This window comes from Eleutherodactylus coqui, chromosome 6 (assembly GCF_035609145.1).
Source record: "Eleutherodactylus coqui strain aEleCoq1 chromosome 6, aEleCoq1.hap1, whole genome shotgun sequence".
NCBI classification, from domain to species: Eukaryota; Metazoa; Chordata; class Amphibia; order Anura; family Eleutherodactylidae; genus Eleutherodactylus; species Eleutherodactylus coqui.
Window position 1 is genome coordinate 124,990,924 of NC_089842.1, and position 22,671 is coordinate 125,013,594.

General features: G+C 43.8%; 1 protein-coding gene across 1 annotated transcript in view; it reads right to left on the minus strand.

Annotated features, from left to right (window-relative positions):
- The window catches only part of UNC79 (unc-79 homolog, NALCN channel complex subunit), a 154,050-nt gene that overhangs the window by 65,150 nt on the left and 66,229 nt on the right, over positions 1-22,671 (minus strand). The window contains exons 16-25 of the mRNA XM_066607519.1: positions 22,366-22,489; positions 21,528-21,668; positions 21,221-21,442; positions 17,883-18,110; positions 15,516-15,663; positions 11,273-11,352; positions 11,002-11,150; positions 10,213-10,370; positions 9,070-9,251; positions 5,060-5,261 (exon numbers count right to left, since the gene is read on the minus strand). Coding sequence (XP_066463616.1) covers positions 5,060-5,261; positions 9,070-9,251; positions 10,213-10,370; positions 11,002-11,150; positions 11,273-11,352; positions 15,516-15,663; positions 17,883-18,110; positions 21,221-21,442; positions 21,528-21,668; positions 22,366-22,489 — 1,634 coding nt within the window. The remainder of the gene's footprint in view (positions 1-5,059; positions 5,262-9,069; positions 9,252-10,212; positions 10,371-11,001; positions 11,151-11,272; positions 11,353-15,515; positions 15,664-17,882; positions 18,111-21,220; positions 21,443-21,527; positions 21,669-22,365; positions 22,490-22,671) is intronic.

The following is a 22,671-nucleotide window of genomic DNA, read 5'->3' on the forward strand; positions in this document are numbered from 1 at the left end:
GACCACTGTCTGATTTTGTTTTCCCTGAATGTTGCAGAGACCCCCCGGATGGGTAGAGGCTTATGGAGGCTGAATTCATCACTCCTGGAGGAAGCAGAGATAAGACAGTCCTTTGAGGATTTTCTGCAGAGCCAGGTACCATTACTGGATCTTTGTAGCAGTAAGTCAGAGTGGTGGGAGATATTCAAGATCAGGGCGGCGAGGTTCTTCCGCCAGCTCTCTAGCCTCAGGAGCCTGAGTAAGTATCGTCTTTATCAGGGCCTGAGGAGGAAACTCGAACATCTCATCTCGACTGGAGGTAGCCGCGAGGAGATCTCCAGAGTGAAGTCTTTGCTCAAAGGGTGCCAGTATAATAGGCACGCATCTTTGGTTTTTGAGAGGGACTTCGGGAAGTACCACTCACCTGACCCTTACAGAAACTGCAAGATGTCAGTGAATCGTAAAGTTGTCACTGGACTGATCGACGGTACGGGATCTCTGAACAGGTCCAGATCAGGGATTCTGGAAGTCATCAGATCCTTCTACTCGCACCTTTTGAGGAAGAGGGATCTAGATCGAGATGTGATGTCGGCTTTCCTGGCTGAAGCTGTTCCTGAGCCAGGGGATGACATCTTCCTTAATGTTTTGACAGAGGAGATCAACATAGAGGAAGTTAAACTGGCGATTGATGGGCTTGCGCTCAAAAAATCTCCAGGACCGGATGGCTTAACATCTGAGTACTATAAGACCTTTAAGGACCTCTTGAGTCCCCTCTTGACTGAGGTTTTCAATGAGTGTCTTTCCTCGGACACTCTCCCAAAGTCAATGAGGAGGTCGGCTTTGATCCTTCTGTCAAAGGGTAAAGACTCGAGCCGTATTGAGAACTGGCGTCCCATAGCGCTTCTCAATACGGACAGGAAGGTTCTGGCAAAAGTGCTGTTTAATCGGCTGGTCAAGTTTGCACCCCGGCTCCTCTCGGGCGCCCAGCATTGCTCTGTTCCAGGCCGTAGCACCTTTAGTGCTGTTCTAGGTGTCCGGGAGGCAGTGGAGCAGGGTAGGGCTGGTCACTGGGAGGGGTACCTGCTGTCCTTGGATCAGGCCAAAGCGTTTGATCGGGTTAATCATGAGTACCTCTGGTCTGTTCTTCTGAGATATGGCCTGCCAGTGGGGTTTGTCAATTGGCTCAAGACATTGTACGCGGGGGCTGAGACTTTCCCGCTAGTGAACGGTTGGGTCGGCCACCCATTTGAGGTTGGGTCTGGCGTCCGTCAGGGTTGTCCTCTGAGCCCCTTGCTGTACGTGTTTGCCATTGATCCTTTCCTTAGGATGATTGATGGTGGGCCTATGGCGGGGGTCGGGATGGATCGGGCAGTGCCGGAAGCCGCCCTCAGGGTGGCAGCGTACGCTGATGACGTCACCGTCTTTGTGTCCTCGAGGGGGGAGGCAGAGTACGTGATGGCAGAGGTGGATCGCTACTCGGAAGCATCCGGGTCCGGCATCAACTGGGATAAGTGCGAAAGTCTCTGGTTAGGAAGGGGAGATCCTACATTTAGTCTCCCGGACACCCTTCCAGTGCCCCAGGACTCGGCTAAAGTTCTCGGCATCAAATTCGGCCGGGGAGATTACCCCATGCAAAATTGGGTGGTCAGGCTCGATGGTGCCACTCAGAAGGTGGCCCAGTGGAAGGGTTGGTCTTTGACCCTTCGGGAAAGGGTTAACCTGATCAAAACATACCTGCTCCCTTTATTCATCTACCTGGGCAGCGTATGCATTTTGCCAGAACCTCTCTGGACCCGGGTCTACAACCTGTTCTTCCTAATGTTGTGGGGGAACAGGTTGAACCTAATTAGGAGAGATGTCACATATCGCACGAGGAGACTAGGGGGGTTATCTATGGTCAACCCCGTGGTGTTTCTCGTAAACACCTTTGTTAAGATCAATATAGGCAACCTCTGGCAAGAGAGGGCTCCTCCGTGGGTATTCTCCTGTTGGGGATGGCTTCGGCCTTTCTTCCAGGAATGGGAGACAGGAGGGCGAGTGAAGGATCTTCGCACGCCGCACGGGCATCTTCCGGCTTACGCTACTGTGGTTCTGAAGATGATACGTCGGTGGGGTCTGGGGATGTGGGAGATCAGAACTCTGTCGAGGAAACTCCTCGATAAGAGGGTTCTGTTGACCCATTTCCAGAAGCCCCTGGCGCTCAAGGACTGCCCAAGTCGGGACCTGGAGGGAGGGTTACGTTTATTGAATTCTGACAGGATCCCCTTGAAGTTTTGGGACTTGACTTGGCGCTGTTTCCACGGGAGACTGTATGTAAGGGGCAACTTGAAGAGCAGGCCACTGGTGGATAGGGGTTGCCCCCGCCAGGAGTGCAGCAACGTACTGGAAAGCATGGAGCATTTCCTGCTTCAGTGTCCCTTTAATACAGAGGTGTACAAACGGGTGGGAGCCTCCATTGGTTGGCCCAGGTTGGCACGCCTCTCGTATGCGGAATGGGTCTATGGGGCATTCGGGGACCTTGGTGGCAGGGACCGGTGCACTTTATTCTTAGTCAGCCTAGTGGTCAGGTTTCACATTTGGAACGCACGGTGTTTAGTTTCGACGGAAGAGAAAATCCTCCCCGTGGATGAGGTGAATAGGAACATCCTGGGTGACCTGGTGAAGGTGCGCTCTCTGGATTATGAGAGGTTGGGCACGACTAAGGCCTCTCTCCTATGGAGAGGGTTTGTATTTCGTTAGGGACAGTCTTCTTATTGTTAGGGTCTTTGTAGGGACAGAATAGGGAGAGGTAGGGACAGTTTCTCTGAGGGTAAGTTTTAGGGAAGGAGTAGGGACATTGTAGGGACAGATTAACTATAGGGATAGTTTTTCTCTTTTTGGTCGGTGCCCGGCTTATCATATCCAGTCCTTGTGGAGGGCTGAGTGTGACACTAGTAGAGTTTTTGTTTTTCGGTCAAAGATGAAGTATGTACGGCTGCAGGTAACTGAACCTTAGGCTTTCGGGTATTAATATGTAGTGTTGGTTTGTAGTTGTGTAGTATAAGATATGTTATATGTTATGTTATGTTTTGTTTTGTATATAGGGTGAGGGGTTATAGATAGGTTGGGTGGGGGTTTATTGGGGGGAGGGGGGGGGGGGGGATTTATGCCTCAGCCGTAGCTTGACACGTCCCGGACAATGAACACTGGGCACGGACTGTTGGTGCGGGCGTGGCCCTCAGGCTGCGGCGGGCAGGGTGTGTGTATGCGGTGCAGCTCGGCTCGTCCTGGACATAGACATTGAGCACGGACTTGGGATGCAGGCGTGGCTCCCGTGGCTGCACCGTAGGGGGTTGTTTGGGGTGTGTGGTGGTTTGGTCTGGATATAGGGTTAGTTTAGGATTATGTAAGGTTTTATTCTTTAGGTGGCGGGCATTAAAAAAAAAAATAAAAAAAAAAAATAAAAAAAAAAAAAATTGAAAAAAAAAAAAAGGTATTGGGTTGTTCTTATTGTTATTATTATTACTTTTGTTGTTGTTTGCATTATTATTATATCATTGCTTCGGTTATTAGTCAAGTTTTCTTTCTTCTTTCTTGGGATTTCAGGCTGGATCCTGTGAGTTATGGTTGTTTTCTTACATGTGGGTTTATTGTTATATGTAGTCTGTAGTGTATATGTATTGGTGAGGATGAGTGAGTGTAGTTTTGGAGTGCAGGTTGGTGTAGTGTGCGGTGTGTATTATTTGGACCAGATGGACCTTTTGCTTTTGTTACTTTGTCCTGAAGTAAGGCAAAGTACAGTTAATATAAGTGATGATTTGTTTTGGTTTTATGTTTATGTCTTATGCCAAGTGAGCGATATTTATGTTCTTGTCATTGTTATGTTTTTTACTTTTATAATAAAAGATCTACAGGATATAACTCAGGATCAGTACAGGATAATTAATGTAATGTATGTACACAGTGACTCCACCAGCAGAATAATGAGTACAGCTCTGGAGTATAATACAGGATGTAACTCAGGATCAGTACTGGATAAGTAATGTAATGTATGTACACAGTGACTCCACCAGCAGAATAGTGAGTGCAGCTCTGGAGTATAATACAGGATATAACTCAGGATCAGTACAGGATAATTAATGTAATGTATGTACACAGTGACTCCACCAGCAGAATAGTGAGTACAGCTCTGGAGTATAATACAGGATGTAACTCAGGATCAGTACAGGATAAGTAATGTAATGTATGTACACAGTGACTCCACCAGCAGAATAGTGAGTGCAGCTCTGGAATATAATACAGAATGTAACTCAGGGTCAGTACAGGATAAGTAATATACAAATGTGTTGATCTTTAGCTTGACTCTTAGGGCCCTTAAGTAGGGGCGGATCATCGTTCAGATTCTTGCTGGATTGCGAGAATCTGAGCGATGATCAATTGCATCGACAGACTGTACGACGAACGATAATTTGTTCTGTTATTGTACAACGTTCTGTTTATGCATGAATAAAAACTGAACAATTATCGACCCGTGTAAACAGGCAGTCGTTCATCTATGAACAACTGCCTGTTTACTGTGAATGAAGAAGGGCAGGCCGGAACGATCTGCATCTGCGCCCAACAGTCATCCTGTGTAACAGGGCCCTTAATGTGATGTGATATCATGGAGTGCCCTGCTATCAGGGTGGTTTATTTACACTGTGAATTACTTTTTAGGTTTTTTTTGTTGTGTCAAAAGAAGAGAACAATAACTTTTTAATGGATTAAGATAAAATAATTTTCTGCACAGTGTTATAACAATCAAAGTAAAATTTGCTCATCTGTATACACAAAGAGACTCCAACAGCAGAATATTGAGTGCAGCTCTTGAGTATACGTGTAATATAGAACTGTAAAGGAGGATCAATACAAGATATGTAAAGTAATGTATGTACACAGTAATTCTTCTGTTTATGTAGATTAATTCTATATGAAAACTGTAACCTGGTGTTCTGAAGTGGACAGATTAAGGCCAGGTAACCCCAAAGAGGAGACTTATATTAGCAGTTAACCTGTTGGAATATGGATTGTTGGGGAGCAAGCTATTTAACAAAGTGCTTACTTGTAGGGAATGGGAACTCCTTGTTGCAGTCTAGGTGTAGCTGAGCCTCTAGAGACAACGTGTCAAATCTATTCACAAAGAACTCCCAGCTCAAGGCAGGAATGTCTTGCTTTAAGAAATGAAGGAGAAGCAGTTTGCTGAGAATGGTTGGCCGATCTTTCACCACCGTGTCAAACTGGAAATCCAGGCAAAGGCAAAGACCCTGCAAAGTCAAAACAGGAGCAAAGTGAGAACAATGTACATTCCTTATATAGTACTTGGAGGTCTAGTTTGCAGTACTAGGTGCAGCTTAGTGACATATGTCCTATATAAATCAGGCAAATATTGTAACTAGAGATGAGCGAACGTACTCGGTAAGGGCGATTTCGCAATCGAGCACCGCGATTTTCGAGTACTCCACTACTCGGGTGAAAAGTACTCGGGTGCGCTGTGGGTGAGCGGGGGGTTGCAGCGGGGAGTGGGGGGGAGAGGGAGAGAGAGAGGGCTCCCCCCTGTTCCCCACTGCTACCCCCCACTCCCGTCTGCAACCCTCCGCCCCACAGCGCACCCGAGTACTTTTCACCCGAGTAGTGAAGTACTCAAAAATCGCGGTGCTCGATTGCGAAATCGCCCTTACCGAGTACGTTCGCTCATCTCTAATTGTAACCCCCTGACTATATACATGAATTTAATGTTGAAAGTCATGAATAACAGGTTTTGACCTTTTCAAAATAAATAAAAAATGTTGTTAAACTAAAAAAGGCAAATAAGTGAGTGTGAGAGCTTGTGAGTGTGCAGATGGGTAGTATATATATATATATATATATATATATATATATTTAGTAATTAAAAACCAGATAAAAACATTAGGAAAATGTTTCATTATCTAGACTGCAGATTTTTTTATTCTAGTGTCTGTACATGACTTTGGGGACTGTCATTTTGCCTGAGCTGCATGAATCATGGGCCATTCACAGAATGAACAGGAGGGGATCCATTGACGTCTATGCAAAAGCGTAGTAGACATGCTCTGTAACCTACATAGAGGTCATTGTGTACAGTAGGGAGGGGAGTAGATAAGCTGTGACCATCACCTATTGTGAATGGTGGATCCTGTGTTGTAGGCATATAAGTGTCACCTTTCATTGTAATCCTACCTGTGATGAAAATGAGATGGCTGCTGAAAAGTTCTGTCTACAGAATAGGAAGTGTCAGACTATTATTAGGCATAGGGTAGTTTTACAAGGGCTAACTATTGGCCGTAAAATGGCTCAAACAAGTGACTTTGACCTATAGTTGTCTTGGACCCGACAGGATACTTAGGCCTTAGTCAGACGGGCGATTTTTCACGCGATTTGCGCATGCGCATGCGTCCGGCGATTTTATAAAACCATTGCTTTGCAATGGTATCGGACACATGAGCGCTTTTTATGCGCTCGTCCGATAAATTATAGAACAAAAAATCGCAGATCGCACCTATCTGCGATCTGCGATTCCTGTTCTCTTCTCTATATGCGCTCAATGGGGCCGGCGGCAGCAGCGCCGACCCCATTGAGAACATATAGAATACAAATCATTCTTCTCTGCCACAGCTGTAACAGCTGTGACAGAGAAGAACGGTGTTTGCCCATTGAATTCAATGGAGCGGCAATACAGCCGCTCCATTGAAAGCAATGGGCTGCCGGCGTGCACGGGGTGAATTGTCGGGAAGGGCTTAAATATATAAACCCTTCCCTGCAATTCATTCTAAAATGTGTTAAAATAAAAAAAAATTGTATACTCACCTTTCCGCTGCAGCCGGAGTCCAGCCGCGGCCGCTGTCAGTTCTCCTGAACTGCTTCTTGGCACTATTCAGCCGGCGGGGCTTTAAAATCCCCGCCTGCGGAATGATCTGCCTCTGATTGGTCACAGCCCTGACCAATCAGAGGCTGAAAACACTCACACACCCATTCATGAATTCATGAATGGGTGAGTGACTGCTGCCTCTGAGCCAATCAGGGGCAGGTCTGACTCACATCCATTCATGAATTCATGAATGGGTGTGAGTGAGGCATGCCTCTGATTGGCTCAGCGCTGAGCCAATCAGGGGGCAGGTCTGACTCACACCCCCTTCACACCCACTGCAGGACGGCCGTGCGGAGCTTCGGCTGCCGGGAGAAGGTGAGTATACAATTTATTTTAACACATTTTAGGATGGATTGCAGGGAAGGGCTTATATATTTAAGCCCTTACCGACAATTCATCCCGGGCTCGCCCGCAGCGCATTGCTTTCAATGGAGATGGCTGTATTGCCGTCTCCATTGAATGCAATGCGCTGGACAGCTCCGGCCCGTTTCTAATGAAACGCGGCTAGGAGCAGATTTTCGGGCGATTTGCGGGCGACTTGCGCGCACCGGTCACGCGATTTGCGGATGCGCATCCGTCATGCGATCCGCAAATCGCGCGAAAAAACGCCCGTCTGACTAAGGCCTTACTGAGAAACTGTACATTAGCTTTTAATCTCTTCATTTCAGTTCACTGAAACGAAGCAACTAATGAGGGACTTCTCATTCAGTGTAAACAGGCAGTCGTTCATCTATGAGTGACTGCCTATTCACTGTGAATGGAAGGCAGGCGGCCGGAAGAGATCTCTGGCCCACTACACCTTCATTCACTGAATAACTATTGCTCCTCTGTGAAAGCACCCACCAGTCATCCCATATAAAAGTACCCTTATGGTGGTGTTAGATTTGACAACTCTTGCCCAACTAGTCGCTTGATCAAGCAAATGTAAGGGACAGTTGTTCTGTGTAAACACGGCCACGAAAAGGATGATGAGCGAGAATTCATTCACTAGTCAATTATCGTTTTCTTTTAGCTAACTTAAAAAACAGTCGCTGATTGATTAATAACTCTCTGACTTTGTCTCTCTTTCTGTCTCGACATATTCCCTTCAAGTATGACCCAAGATTCATTGACTTTAGAATAAAGGGTTTAGAAGTAACTGCTATTTGGTCACCATTACTTTTAGGTTGGAGGTTTTTTTTTCAAAATTAATTCTTCCTGTACTTTTAGAGATCCCCATTATTCATAGTGAGCCCATTAGTCGTACTGTAAATCCTGAGCCATATATGCCCTCCTGGATGGGGCATACTGCTGTGCGTGAGAATTGCCCATCTGGAAGCAGAAATTGTGAATCTAAATGAACAGCTCTTAAAACTATGTACAACTGATAAGACAGAGAGAAGTGTGCTTGGAAGATCAGGGTGATGGGGCTGGGTTACAGCAGAATGGGTAGTTTGCAGTATCATGACAGGTTACCAAACCTGAGGTTATTCCGTTTAGGAGTGATCTAATTACAATGTACAAATATATGACAAGACAGGACAGAGATCTTTTAATGATCTTCTTACACCTTGGCCTGCAACCATGTACATCTACAGTTAAGAAGGTTTCACCATCATCATAAAGCGGTATATTTACTGTAAGAGCAGTGAGACTACGGAATTCCCTGCCACAAGATATTGTGATGGATGAATCATTGAACTAGTTCAAAGAGAGTCAAGAAGCCTTTCTCAAAAAACATTATAAGGTTATAAGTACTAGATTTCTGGAGATGAGACGTTGAACCAGGGATTTATTCTGATTGCCATATTTGAAGTCGGAAATAAATTTTTCTCCCTCTAATGTGGGGCAATCAGCATCCACCTCATATGGATTTTTTGCCTTCCTCTGGATGAACACCATTGGATTATAGATTGGACTTAGTGCAGCTGTGTGCTAGTCCTTTGTGGTTGTTAGCCATTTAGTTGTTCATGACTCTCGGTGACCCAAAAGGCGAGCTCCCTCCGTGTTTTTCGGTTTTGTACGGCTTCTTTCAGTTGTCTAATATCCATGCTAGTCCTCCACCCATAGGCAATAGAGCCAGCCAGAGCTGCTACACACCACCCCCTACAAAAGCAGCTTACTCTATGACTCGTGCCCTTGTTGAACACTGCTGTAGGTCAACTTTGTATGTTCTCCATGGAATGAGAAGTTTCCCTTAGTCTTACCTGTAGAGCAGGTCTCTTGATGGTGTCCAGTAAAAGTCCAGCTCTTGTTGCCACAGCCGGGTTGACATCTTCTACCGCAGTTAAGAAACAGCAGAAAGCATGAGCCAGTGAATACTTCAATAGATGGTTTTTGGTGACTGAGTGAATGTCCAGAAATCGGCACAAGACAGCAACTTTCTCCACTGTAACAACAAGAATAAGGCATTTATAATAACAACCATTATTTGTCATTAAAAGAGCACTCAAGGTGAAAGCGTGCCATGTTATGCCTAGATCATGGCCTGAGGGCTGGAGAATGACGTGTGGCTCTTTGGTGCCATACACCTTTCCCTTAGGCATGACAGTGTATTAATCTTGCCAGGTCCATTCCTTTAATCCATACACAGAACTAAACCAGGTTCTATTCACATCATGTTCTGACACCAGCTTAACATGTATGACGATAAGCAGTGATTGTCTGCTTACATAGGACAATTTGCACTTGATTTTTATGCCTGCCTAAACTGAATGACGAATGATAAGCATTCATCATTCAGTTATTGGCCATTATTACACATTGGGGCAATTTCACAAGATCCAGTGACTAACTGAATGATAATCGTCCATGTAAATGGGCCCTTAGAACATCTGCATGGAGTTTGTACGTTCTGATTGGGTTTGTGTATACTTTATCCAATTTCCTCCCACACTCTAAAAACGTGCCAACAGGTGATTTTATATTGTGAGCCCCAATGGGGACAGAACCCAATATCAGGTGATAGACAGTGTTGTGGAATATGTATGAGCTATATAAATGAGTAAAACAAATAACTCTAAGGCCGGCTTCACACAGGCCATATAATCACACGATTTTGAGACGTACAAATATGAACCCCCATTCATTTGAATCTCAACCCCATTGTTCTCAGCCGCACCAGAGGATCCCTTCATCCCCATACTGATGCAAGGCTGCTTTCACATGAAACCACCTCACATCCACAGGCCTTTCACATGATGGGGAGCGCAATATGGGGGCGGGATTCACGGCCCTATATTATGCTTGTCCATGTGAAGCTAGCCTAAAAGGGATGTAAAGAATCCTCTGTGTTTGCTCTTAGGATTTTATTGATGCCCTGGGACATTGCTCATTCACAATAGATTTACCTGCTTCAAATCTCATTTTCCAGTCTTTGCTGTTAAAGTTGGAGTTTATGATTGTCCAGAAAATATCTGCTCCGTAGGGAAGGGATAGTGCATGAAGAAGCAGAGGGACCCCCAAAGAGGACAACTGTGAGAACTCTGATTTCAGAACTCGCCACAAGCTGCAGGAGCAAAGAGTGATCTGTCCATCAGTTTACATTCAAGTATCATGGCAGCAAAATCAGTTTAAATCCTCACAGAATGTTAAGTAACTCTATAAATAATATGCATTTTGTCATATACTCCAACCACATCCGAAATGTGCATTTAAGGTACATTTAAAAATCCTGCAGGCTTGCTGCTCACGAAGTATAATGAGTTCTCGAAATTTAGATGAGAGTAAAACAGAGCTGTTATTAGATGATATGCCTGGCAAATGGAGATACCTCTTTCCCCAAAGGCAGCCTGCATAATTTGAGGAGTTCTTGAGGAGCTTCTCGTATTCATATGTCATCTATTGATTGATAATTACTAAAACAACTAGAATAAACTATTCATATTGATTATCACTGTGAAATTATATGAAAAATGTACATGAATGGAAACCCAATCCCATTGCTGCAACTACTGTATCTTCTACTGTATGGCCATTTAACAACCAGCGTTTCACTAATGGAAAATGCTACAACATTGCTGGGATAGGGATCAAATTCACCAAATCCATAGTCTAGTACAAAGCACCATTATACTATCCGCAAGTATCCCTCTTGTCTTTGGCGTAAAAATCTGCTTCACAACAATACATACAGCTACCTGGAAATCAGCATGTGTTCCTGAATGTACGCCAAAAATGGCAAATGATCCTTCTTTGCAATATATAGGCACTCGCCATGAAGACACAGAATCTTCAGGCAGTTCAGCATGTTAAACAGAATGTCCGGCTCGTCAAACTTTGCCATTTCCTAGAATACAAGGTGAAAATGATGCAAAACATCTAAAAAGTTGTACACCAAAGAAAAGTAAACTTTAACAAAGAACACGTTGGATTTCAGGGATTATGTATACATGCACAGGGGCCACATACCTGAAGGATGGTGTAGATTAGCTTCAGGGTGACAGGAAGTTGCTGGTAACAAAATTTTTGTTCGGTATCATTTTTGACAGCTAAAAAGGAAGAACAACTTGCTGAAGACAGATCGGTTGTTTAAATTTAAGAACACCGAGGAGAATAAAAAAAGGTGCAAAGGTAAAACATAGAAGTTTCTTACACCAGCCAAATCAGGACTATATTGGATGTTATGGGCAAAACGTCTTATTCCTTTGCAGTAGTTTCCATATAGAATAGAAAACGTCATTGCCAAGTATAACTATTTACATATGGCAAATTGCAAAAAGCACTTGGGTTAACGCATGCAAGAAAAGCACATCAAGATATCACATTCTTCCCCATTGTGGAGGATTTTGATGCATCAGTAATATTACAGGGTGAAACTGCCCATGTTTGTAATGTAATAAATTTGCTGTGGATATTTTAGGGCTATGGACATCTTTGGGGGATTTTCTTTAACTTAAAGACATGTATTTTTGGAAGAAAAACATTCTTACAATAGGGTTTTATTAAACATTTTGCACTGTTTTGGCTTCTGCAGCTTCTGTGTATCACAGTATACAGCAAACTGCAGAATGCCATTTATCCCCAATTCTATCAGTGTTCTCTACTGAAAGGTCTGACCCCTCTTTCTCGTCTCCTGGACGAACTTTCAAAATTGATTTGTAAGCAAATCAAAGTTTAACTGCAACATTTTTAATAAAACCCTATTGTACAAATGCTGTGTAGCCAAAAATATATGCTTTTAGAAAAAGAAAAAGTTACCTAAAGGTGTCCACAGCCTTTTAAGGCAACCAGTCGTGTCCTATAAGAACTATGAACTTAGTTATGGTGCTCATAGGGAATGTGGATGTACTTTTCATACCTACCTGGCCCACCGTTCCATTGCAGTCGTCCCTGGAAGTTGGTGCTCAGTCTGTGAGAGCGACTCTTTTTTTCAGTCATAGTGTGCCCTCCCACAAATAAAAATACGTCTGCACACGTAGAAAAGAGACATGCTCACAGCGACGACTTCTATGGGTGACAGTTTATGCTTACAGAACGTCACAGTTTCTCTTTAACTCCTTCCCACTCCAGGACATACATTTACGTCCTGGAGCATTGGGGTATGTATAAAGAGAGGTCACGAGACGACCTCTTTCCATACAGTGCGGGTGTCATCTGTCTATTACAGCTGACACCCATAGGCACCCTTTAGTCCTTTGCAATCCAATTTTAAATTCAGGGCTTCCTAGGGGGCTTTCTCTTTCTGCCATTATACAATGGTGCCATCCGCTGGCTAGAGCCAGTACTGCGGTATGTGACATGCTGGGGAGGCCCCCGACAACAGAGCGGCCATTAATATACAATAAGAATACCCTGCCGGACGGCTTCCGACATCGGAGCTGTACAGCCTTCAATCAGAATGTCTTCAGACGGCAGACAGTGGATTGGAAAGGGTTAAATGCCGCTATCACTTCTGACAGCGGCGTTTCAATCCCCCAAACAATGCTCGGGGGTCCCATACAGCCCCCCGAGGTGGGATCAGGGGAGTTGTGCAGGTGTCACGGCAGCCAGGGGCCTTCTGAAAGGCTCCATGGCTGCCTTAGGAAACTGCCTATCAAGCCATCCCTTTGGTGTGGCTTAATGGGCTGCCTGTCAAAACGCAGTATGACGTAATGCTGTAGCATTACGTCATACTGCAGGAGCGATCAAAGTATTGCATGTTGTAGTCCCCCAGGGGGGCTTAAAGGAAAAGTGAAAATAAAGTATTATTAATTGTAAAAAAAAAAAAAATAATAGAAGTTTAAATCACCCTCCTTTTGCCATATCTATAATAAAAAAATCTAAATCATAAAAGAAAAATATATATTTGGTATTGCCACGTCCATAAAAGTCTGATCTATCAAAGTAGCACATTATTTACCCCACATGGTGAACGTCGTTCCAAAAAAAAATAAAGAACGCCAGAAGTGCACCCTGTCACCCAGAAAAAATGCAATAAAAAGCGATCAAAAAGTCGAATGTATTCCAAATTGGTACTAACGGAAACTACAGGACATCCCGCAAAAAATGAGCCCTCGCTGAACTACGTCGACATAAAAATTAAAAAGTTTTTGTGCGCACAAAATGACCGCAGAAAATAATTGAAAAAAATTAAATGTCTTTGAAAAAAAAAGAGAGTAGTATAGTAAAAAAAAGCCTATACAAGTTTGGTATTGTAGTAATCGTACCGACCCATAGAATAAAGGTTTCATGTCATTTTTGTTGCAGTTTGTGCGCTGTAGAAACAAGAAGCACTGAAAGCTGGTGGAAGGTAGTCTTTTTTCTTCATTTTACGCCATTTGGAATTTTTTTAAAGTTTTTCAGTACATTATATGGTACATTCAATAGCATCTTTGAAAAATACAACTCGTCCTGCAAAAAAAGCCTTTATACAGCGACGTCGATGGATAAATAAAGGAGTTACGATTTTTTTAAAGGGGGGAGGAAAAAACGAAAATGGAAAACAAAAAAGGGCCATGTCCTTATGGGGTTAATGCTCTTTTATGAACACAATTTTTGCAGTGTTTTTTAAAATATTGTAAGAAAAGCTATGGGTTTCAAGTTTTTTTTACAAGCATTTTTTAGAGCTGCTATTTATTTTGCAACATCTGTAATGTGTGCTTTTTCTGGTGTTTTTCAAGGCGTGTAGGGAAGCTTATTGGAAAAGCGCCAGAAAGACAATCATAACCCACAGCATGCTGCATTTAAAATAAATGGTCACAGACTTAAAAATGCTTTAAAAGCCCTAAAAACAAAAATGCTGTGTATGTTGACTTTCTAATAATTTCCTTTAGAGAACCTGTCAGTAGCTACAAGCACCAAAAACTGACTGATGGTGTTTATAGTTTAGATGATGTGGAGTCTAAAGGCTTCCCGGATTCCACTTCATCACAACTATAAACACCACAACTTAATTTCCGCTGCTTAGAGTTGCTGACAGGTTCCCTTTAAAGTAGCATGTTGCCAGACTATTTTGAGAAAAAAAGGCATAGAAAATGCCACAAAAAGCTACAAAGTGCTGTGTGTGAGTTTAAACTTAAGAAAATATATTTTTAACGCATTTTGTTCCAGGCCTTGAGCTTCAAAGGCATATATACCAATGCAGCGGCCCATGCATCCGTTGCTCCTTGGAGGGAGTTGACCTACCTTTTTCAGGACCGCTTCTGCAGGGAAGAACTAAACAATAGTAAACAAGGGCCAAAGTGTTTTTTTACACTGCGTTTTTTGAATGCAAGTGTCAATGGGACCTACTAATGTTAAAAACACATCACACAAAAATCGCAAAGCACAAACTTGTGATGCGTTTTTAAGTCCCATTGACATTCGCGTAAAAAAAATGCAAGTGTGTAGGAGCCCTTAGGCTTCATGTCCACGGGGAAAATCAGGCCCGCTACGGATTCTCCATGGAGAATCCGTAGCGGGTCCCACCTGCCCCGCGGACATGATGCTAAAAAATCAGAATAAACTTACCCGCAGTGGTCCGTGCGTGTCTTCCTTCCGTAGCGGCCGGATCTTCTTTCTTCTTTTCTTCGAAAAAAGAAGTTTCCGGCCACGAAGGAAGGAAGACCTGCATCGCCCGGAGCAGGTGAGTTTAATTCAGGCGCGGGTCTCCCGTGGATCCAGACAGCTTCCATAGGCTTCAATAGAAGCCTGCGGGAGCCGTCCCCACGGGAGACCCGCGCCTGAATGGAGCATGTCCGGATTTTTTCCTGCACGCAGGACCCGCGCTTGCAGGGAAAAATGACATCTGCAGGTATTTAACTACTTGCGGGTGTCTAATGCATCCCTATGGGGCGCGGATCCGCATGCAGGAAAAACGCTGCAGATTTAAAATCCGAATTTGCCCGTGGACATGGGGCCTTAAAGTCATAGAAAGGGAGTGAAGGTGGACACAAACTCCAGGCTCTTTTGTCCTGAGTGAAAAAAGCCAGCACCATAATGGGGGTCCCAATCTAATCACTACTATAGGGCCCCATCTCCCTTATGTACAGTACTGGTGAGCTCCGCAGCGGATATTGTGCAGTGCAATCTGCCAATACAGTACTTATCCCATAGCCAAATGATATTGGAGCATCAATTTGGGGTGCGGGCTAATTTATGGCCAACTTCAGACAACACACATGTATTGCAAGCTGTATATATAGTAATAAAGACCGTCATCCTGTATATGGTCCATCTCCTGTATATGATGCACCTGTGTTGGAAGGCTCTGCTGTCTCGGTGTGTGTTCCTGGATTATCTCCATGTTTATTTGATGGATTCTCTTCTTCTTCTCCTTCGTTCCCAATGATAAATTCGGCTCTTGAGAATAGCAGACTCTCTTCTAGACTGTCTGTTGGCTCCTAAGAAAAATATGTGCCCCTGTTTGAACTTTTCTGAACATTTACAAACAATTTATAATAAAACATTTCTTACAGACTTGTTTTTTGGGATGTCGGTCGTAAATCTGATAGCAAGTGAAACCCTGCCTGGGATGATCTACATGGCTCATGATAAGTGATTTACGGACTTCCAAGTCTACTTCTATTTCTTCTCTCTGACACGTCCATCAATTTCATCTGATTATATGGAGCCATTTATCATGAAACTAACTAAAACAGAGATAGAGGATCTGGGGTGTAAACTAAAAATTCATTCCATCCATCACGTACATCTTCATAATGGCAGCAGCTCAGGACAGGTGCCGCATTAACAATCCTGCTGGGCTGTTGTGTAAGCTGGAATATCCCCTCAACACAATGAGCTGCACATTTTTCAAAATGACAGCATGGAGAAGAAAGGATTACAGCAGCGAGTGCTATATTTACAATACAGACAAGAAGTACTCTTTGTAGAAGTACTGTGTGCTTATGAACTATTCAACTTTATTCCCACTTTATATTACATTCACAGGGCAGGTGAAAAATATATGATTGCTGGGACACCGACCAATTAGGGGTCACAAGCTCTTGTTTGAATGGTGCAGTGGTACCACATCACACTCCATTCATCGTCTATAAGACTAATGGAGTAAGCCGAGTGCTATGTGTGTGACCACTACTATGTTCAAGTGGAGGACTTCCATTCTCATTATCAGAAGGGGTCCCATCAGTGGAACCTTGCAACAACCATACATTTATCAACTATCCAGTGGAGTGGAGTTTGCAGGCCAACCTCTTCAAAGCAGACAACCTGTTGCTATCTTAAAGGGAATGTGTAACCAGAAAATGGCCCATTATATAAAACACATTTCTGTGTTAAACATATTTTTAAAGAATTTTTGGCGATTTTTTTTTTTACTTTCGGTCAGTCTGTATTTAAAAAAAAACACATAATTTGTCACACTGGGCACAGAGCCTTATACTAGTCTGCCACTTCCTGATCTGCAGAGAAAGCTTTAGCCCCATTTAGATAGAACGAATGTCGGGCAAACAATGCCGGACACTCGTCCCTGCACATACCCGATCCCGTGCTTATATATATATGTAGATAACACAGGATTCATCATTTACAATAGGAGATAAGCTGTGACTATCTAGCCCACCTCCCTGCAAAATGACCCCCACACAGGTCACAGAACATGTCTAGAATAGTCTCCCATACAAGTCAATGGGTCCCCTCCTGTAGATTGTGTGAACGGCCCATTAGCCTCCTGTAAACCATATCTCTAAATGCTGTTAAATGCAGCACGGGGAAGATGACTGCCCCCCACCCCCACCCCCACCCCCACCCCCCCATAGTCATGTATAGTCAACAGAATTAAAAATCTACAATCAGAGAATAAAAACTATTTAAAAAATTGAAAATGTTTCACTATCTGGTTATAATGAACACAAACATGTTGGTGATTATAATCCCTTTCAACATTATATAAAAGTTTCTACTGAGGTTTTATGAGAGTCTAAAAACTGACTTCCTCTTTCATCACAGACTCAGACTTCTGCTCTTCTTCTCCCCTATCCTTTATACTCCATTTCTGCTCTGTTATAGCACACTGTGATCAGTGAAATTACCTATAAGAATTTGAAATCAGTCTCCTCTCATCTGAGGCTCTGGCTATTGTTCATTCCCCTCTCTTCACTTTACACTGCAGCCATGCTGTTTCAGGGTCCAGAGGCTGAGGGGTCTCACTCTTGTAGAGAAATATTGTCCATTTTTTAAGGAAAAACACTAGTGGCTTTCCACTGTCTTTCGTGCACAAGATAGATTTTAGCTACACAGCTGTCTGCAACTGTGCTTCATTGCAGCAAAGGTTCAAGCTACTGCTCTGTTTTTTTCCATGCTTTACACTGCAGCTCTACTTATTCAGATTGGCTGCTGTGCATTATCACGAGCTCTGCAGGAAGCCAGTACATGGAGAATGCATTTGCATTACAGCAAGGACAGAATAATTATATACTACAAGGAGCTAAACCTTCAGTGAGAAAAGCATATTATAAGGAAACTGCTGCACATCATAAATACCTCCTCACACCTAAAAGTGATTTGAGTATGGGCCTTCAGGAAACTATGGTAAAAGCCGCAGTTCCCTCTACAAGGGAAGGTTTATAAGATTAGCATAGAAAGTAGGCAAGACTCTCACCACCAGCCGGATCTCCTCCTTAGGAGCCAATCGCTCAAGAAGCTCACAGGCCATCTGGTAACAGAGGATGCTGGACTGGCACAAGCTACACTCTACAGCTTTTTCATCCTTCTGGCAGGTGTGAGATCCCCCCCAGGGGGCTTGGAACACGTTATTTATGATGGAAATTATGTCTTTGGACAGACTGTTCTCCAACCCCAGAGTGATCCCATCATCTTGCAGCTCCATCTGCAACAGAGAAGATATCCATAAACATTCAATATCAATGATCTTCCTACATATGACAGCCATGGTTGATGGAGCGCCAGTAACTAAAAGTAAATCAGTTAATATGTAAGCCTCTCTACTTCAGTTCACAAGTGTGCAATTAAATTAAACCCCAATATAAAGGTGATATTCGGCTCCTTGGTGGTCGAGCAGAGTTCAACTGCTTGGCCACATCTGGTGTGGCCTATTCACAGATGCTTTCAGATGTCTCCTGAACCTCAGCTATTTCCTGACGGCTTCCGGTATTTCTTTATAGCCAAGCTATGAACTATTCCCACTTCCCGACATTGTTCCTGCCATGAACATGTGGATTTATACCTGTTGTACTCCCTTCATAGTGACCTTCAGGCTCGGTGTAAGCAACTAGCAAACCTGATAGGTGCAGGAGCCTACTAAATAATGAGGGCTCACTTTTCTTCCTGGACCAAGATATGATTCACAGGAGAGCTGGGCTGCTGGGTCCGGTACAGCAGTTTCCCCCTAATTTTAATTTTAAGTGTATTTAATTTTAAAAAAAACAGTCCCCTCTCATCTCCTGTGCCCCACCCACCTCCCTCGGCAGCTGTAATGGGCGCGCTGCCCCATGCGGACTTCCGCCTTGTGCAATCATGTGACAAACACATGATCGCTGTAGTCAATAGTTCACGTTACTGTGTATCACATAATCGCACAAAGGGTAACAGCATGGCCATTATAACTAGTGGGGAGTGGCACAGAAAGTGAGTATATATATATTTTTTTTCTATTGCATGTAAGAGGACATTGGGGACAGTATTTTTCAAAAAAGGCTAGCAGGAATTGAACCTGGGACCTTCTGTGCTCTAGTTAGTGGCTCTCCCTATTGAGTCATCCAGCCTTGGACAGTTCCGCTGCATGACTCTAGCTTTGTTCTAGGTTTCTTGCTAGTCTAGTTACTGCCTCCCTGTCCTGGCCCCACCCAGCCACTAATTGGGGCTTCCTATAAAAGCCTGTCCATGACACTCCTCCAGTGCGTGATTATTGTGCTCCAAGCTTTGATCTGCGACACTTCTGCCTGCTCATCTGTCACCTTCTGATATCGATCCCTGGCTTCTTTTCTGACTACGCTGCCCACCTCACCCATCTGTACTGCAAACTGAGACCTCCCGTTGCTGACTCCTGGCTCTTCCCTGACTATTCTCCAGACCTGCAGCTACTACACCTGAGGCTCTACCCTAGTGCTTGAAACTGCTACAAAGGCAAATGGGGGCATTACGTTTCAGAGGAGGCAAATGGGGCTATTATTTCTGAAAGAAGGCAAAAGGGTACATTATTCATAAATGTGGGAAACAGGGGACATTGTTTCTGAAAGTGGACATTGGGGGCATTATTTCCAAAAATGCACAAACAGGGGCATAATTTCTGAAAGGAGGATAACAGTATTTTTATTTCTGAAAGCAGACAAACAGTGGTATTATTTCTGAAAGGGGGTATTAGCAAATGGAAGATAAAAGGGCTGGTGTTACTGAGTGGAGGCAAAAGGTGGTATTATTACTGAGTGGGGACATAAACAAGGCATTGGTGCTAAGTGGAGGGCACTTTTTCTGTGTAAGGGTCACTATTAAATAATAATAATAATAAATTTTATTTGTATAGCGCTAACATATTCCGCAGAGCTTACATAGACAGGGGGGATACAGAAAGACAAAATACAAACATTACAGAACCACGGTTACATAGTAATCACTTGATGGAAACAATAGGGGTGCGGGTCCTGCTCCAACAAGCTTACATACTACAAGTAATGGGATGATACAGAAGGTAAAGGGCTGGAGATGTGCATGGTATGGCGAGGTGGAGAGTGAGCAAAGTTATACACATAGACAATGGTAAGACATTTAGCCTTGTGACGGCAGAGACGGTGTGACTGCAGGAGCGGTTTATGATGGCTAGCAGGGATTGCAGTCAATAGGTCAGGGAGCATGTTATCAGGCGGAGTACAGAGGGGTTTGTTTAGGGAATGCGGTATGCCTCCCTGAAGAGGTACGTTTTTAGAGCACGCCTGAAGTTCTGCGAGTCCTGGATTGCTCGGGTAGCCTTTGGTAGTGCATTCCAGAGGACTGGTGCTGCTCTGGAGAAGTCTTGGAGGTGGGAATGAGAAGTTCGAATTAAAGGGGCACTCAGTCTGGTTTCGTTAGCAGAGCGGAGAGCCCGGGCTGGTTGATGGATTGAGATGAAGGAGGCGATATAGGGGGGCGCTGCGTTATGGAGCGCTATGTGGATGAAGGTAGCGAGTTTAAATTGAATTCTGTATTTAACGGGCAGCCAGTGCAGTGACTGGCACAGGGCAGAGGCGTCCGAGTAGCGTCTGGACAGGAAGATGAGCCTGGCTGCCGCATTCAGGATGGATTGGAGAGGGTAGAGTCTGGTGGCCGATCAGCAACAAGTTGCAATAATCGAGCCGGGAGTGGATGAGGGCAACAGTGAGCATTTTTAAAAGCACTTACTGTGTGAGCCGAACAGAGGGCACAAAAATGTGGAGAGTACTACTGTGTGGGATACCATAGGTAGGCATGATTATTATAGAAGGGGCATTATAGAAGGGGAGATTGTGTAAAAGTGTAGAAAACATGGGGATGGTGTTAGAAAAACAAGGAGCCAAAGATATCTGTGTATTAAATTCCATAGAGAGAAGTTATGGCCGGGAGAAGTTATCATGGCGAACTAGGCCGGACACATGAGAAAAGTGGAACTGAATGACTCCAAACAGAGAGGACATTACCTGTGATCACTGGATATAACGGTCCTGTAATCACTTATATGGTCTGCAAAGCATCTGTATAGAGCTGGTATCTAATATTATATGGTCACTGTATGTGCCGTTTGCAGATTCACTGCCGCATGTGTTGTGACACACTGTAAAAGAGCCCACTGAGACTGTGTCACCCAAGGGTCCGAATAAAACTGGAACCAGCTCTGCTAACCTTGGTTCCATCATATGACTAAGGACTGTCCCTAATACTTCTGCCATTTATCACCACTTTCCTGATATCAACACTTGGCTATCCTAACCAGTTCTCGGTATTGTTACTATGTCCAGGCGTGTTTCGTACCTGTTTCAATATGAGGTCGAACATAAGGATGAAACAATTGAGATTCATCTCATCATCATCACAGTCAAAGTCAATGGTTCTTCCAGCAGGATGTCCATAGTTCTTAAAGGGACTGCGGAAGGGACTACGCATGGGGCTTCGGAAGGGACTATGAAAAGGGCTGGGGAAAGGGCTCAGCATACTGTGTAACACCCGTCGGCCAGGATCTGAGGCAATGCTGCCCTGAAAGAGAGACATGACTTTATTAGAGGGTTTCTGTGATTACCCAGGATGTTCCAGTTGTGTAATAGGCATTTTTGTTTCCTACCCTGTGACCTGGAACGTTCCCTGAAAGTTCTGTGATCCGGACTTTCCTTTGATTGGCAAGCTCCTTCACAGAATTCACCCCATCAGAAAACATGCTGATCAACAGCTGCAGGGGGACCACTATATCTAGTTCAGACAACACCTGTAAGATGAAGGAAAAATACATATAAACCCAGGTTAAAGAGAAAAAATACACATGTGGGTTCTCCCAGTAAACACTCAAGTGTCAGTTCCTCATTCCTGCTGTATTCCTTTATTATCTGCTGATATTCCTTAATGCTTTACAAATTTCAATGAGCTTTAAAATGTACTGATTTATGGGCATAGTCAGATGCCTATGGTACTCGGCACAACTTAGCCAATGGTTGTCAAAACAACTAAGTACACGATAGTCCCTGCAACCACTGTAAGCACATGGAAGTCCACACAACTAATCCCATTGTAGTTCCAACATCCTTGCAATTAAACTCATGGTGGTACGCACAATAAAGCCCATAAAGACCCGTGCAACTAAGCACATGACAAACCCAACAACTAAGCCTATGTCGTACCTCACAACTAAGCCCAAGGCATTTCCCAAAACTAAGCCCATTGTGGTTCCCACCATTAATCCTAAAACAGTTCCCACAATTAATCCCATGGCAGTCCCCAGAAGAAAGTTATAGAAGTGCCCACAGCTACTTCCATGGAGGTGCCTACAACCAAGCCCATAGTAATCTACACACCTATGCCGATAACAGTTCCCATTTCTAAGCCCATAGTGGTTCAGAACAACTCTAATATTTTCTTTGAATTTTAATAGAGAAAATCTAGAACTGAAAAAAGTCCAAACTTTTTACATGAAGCCAAAGCAAAGCTTGTTCCTGGACAGAAGATGGATAACCGGTGAATCGGCAGCTGATGAATCCAAACATCTCCTCCATAGAGAAAGGTAAAGGGCACAGCTCGATGTCAAACATTTTACTGTGAAAATAAAGCATATAGCAGAAAATTAATAATAATAATCTTTATTTATATAGAACCAACATATTCCACAGCACTTAACACACATACAAGTAATGTCTAACATATGACAGAGGGGGCAATACAGCTGAAGCTTGGGATGCTCAGATTATGTTTCTGGTATAAAACCAATCCAGTCCCAT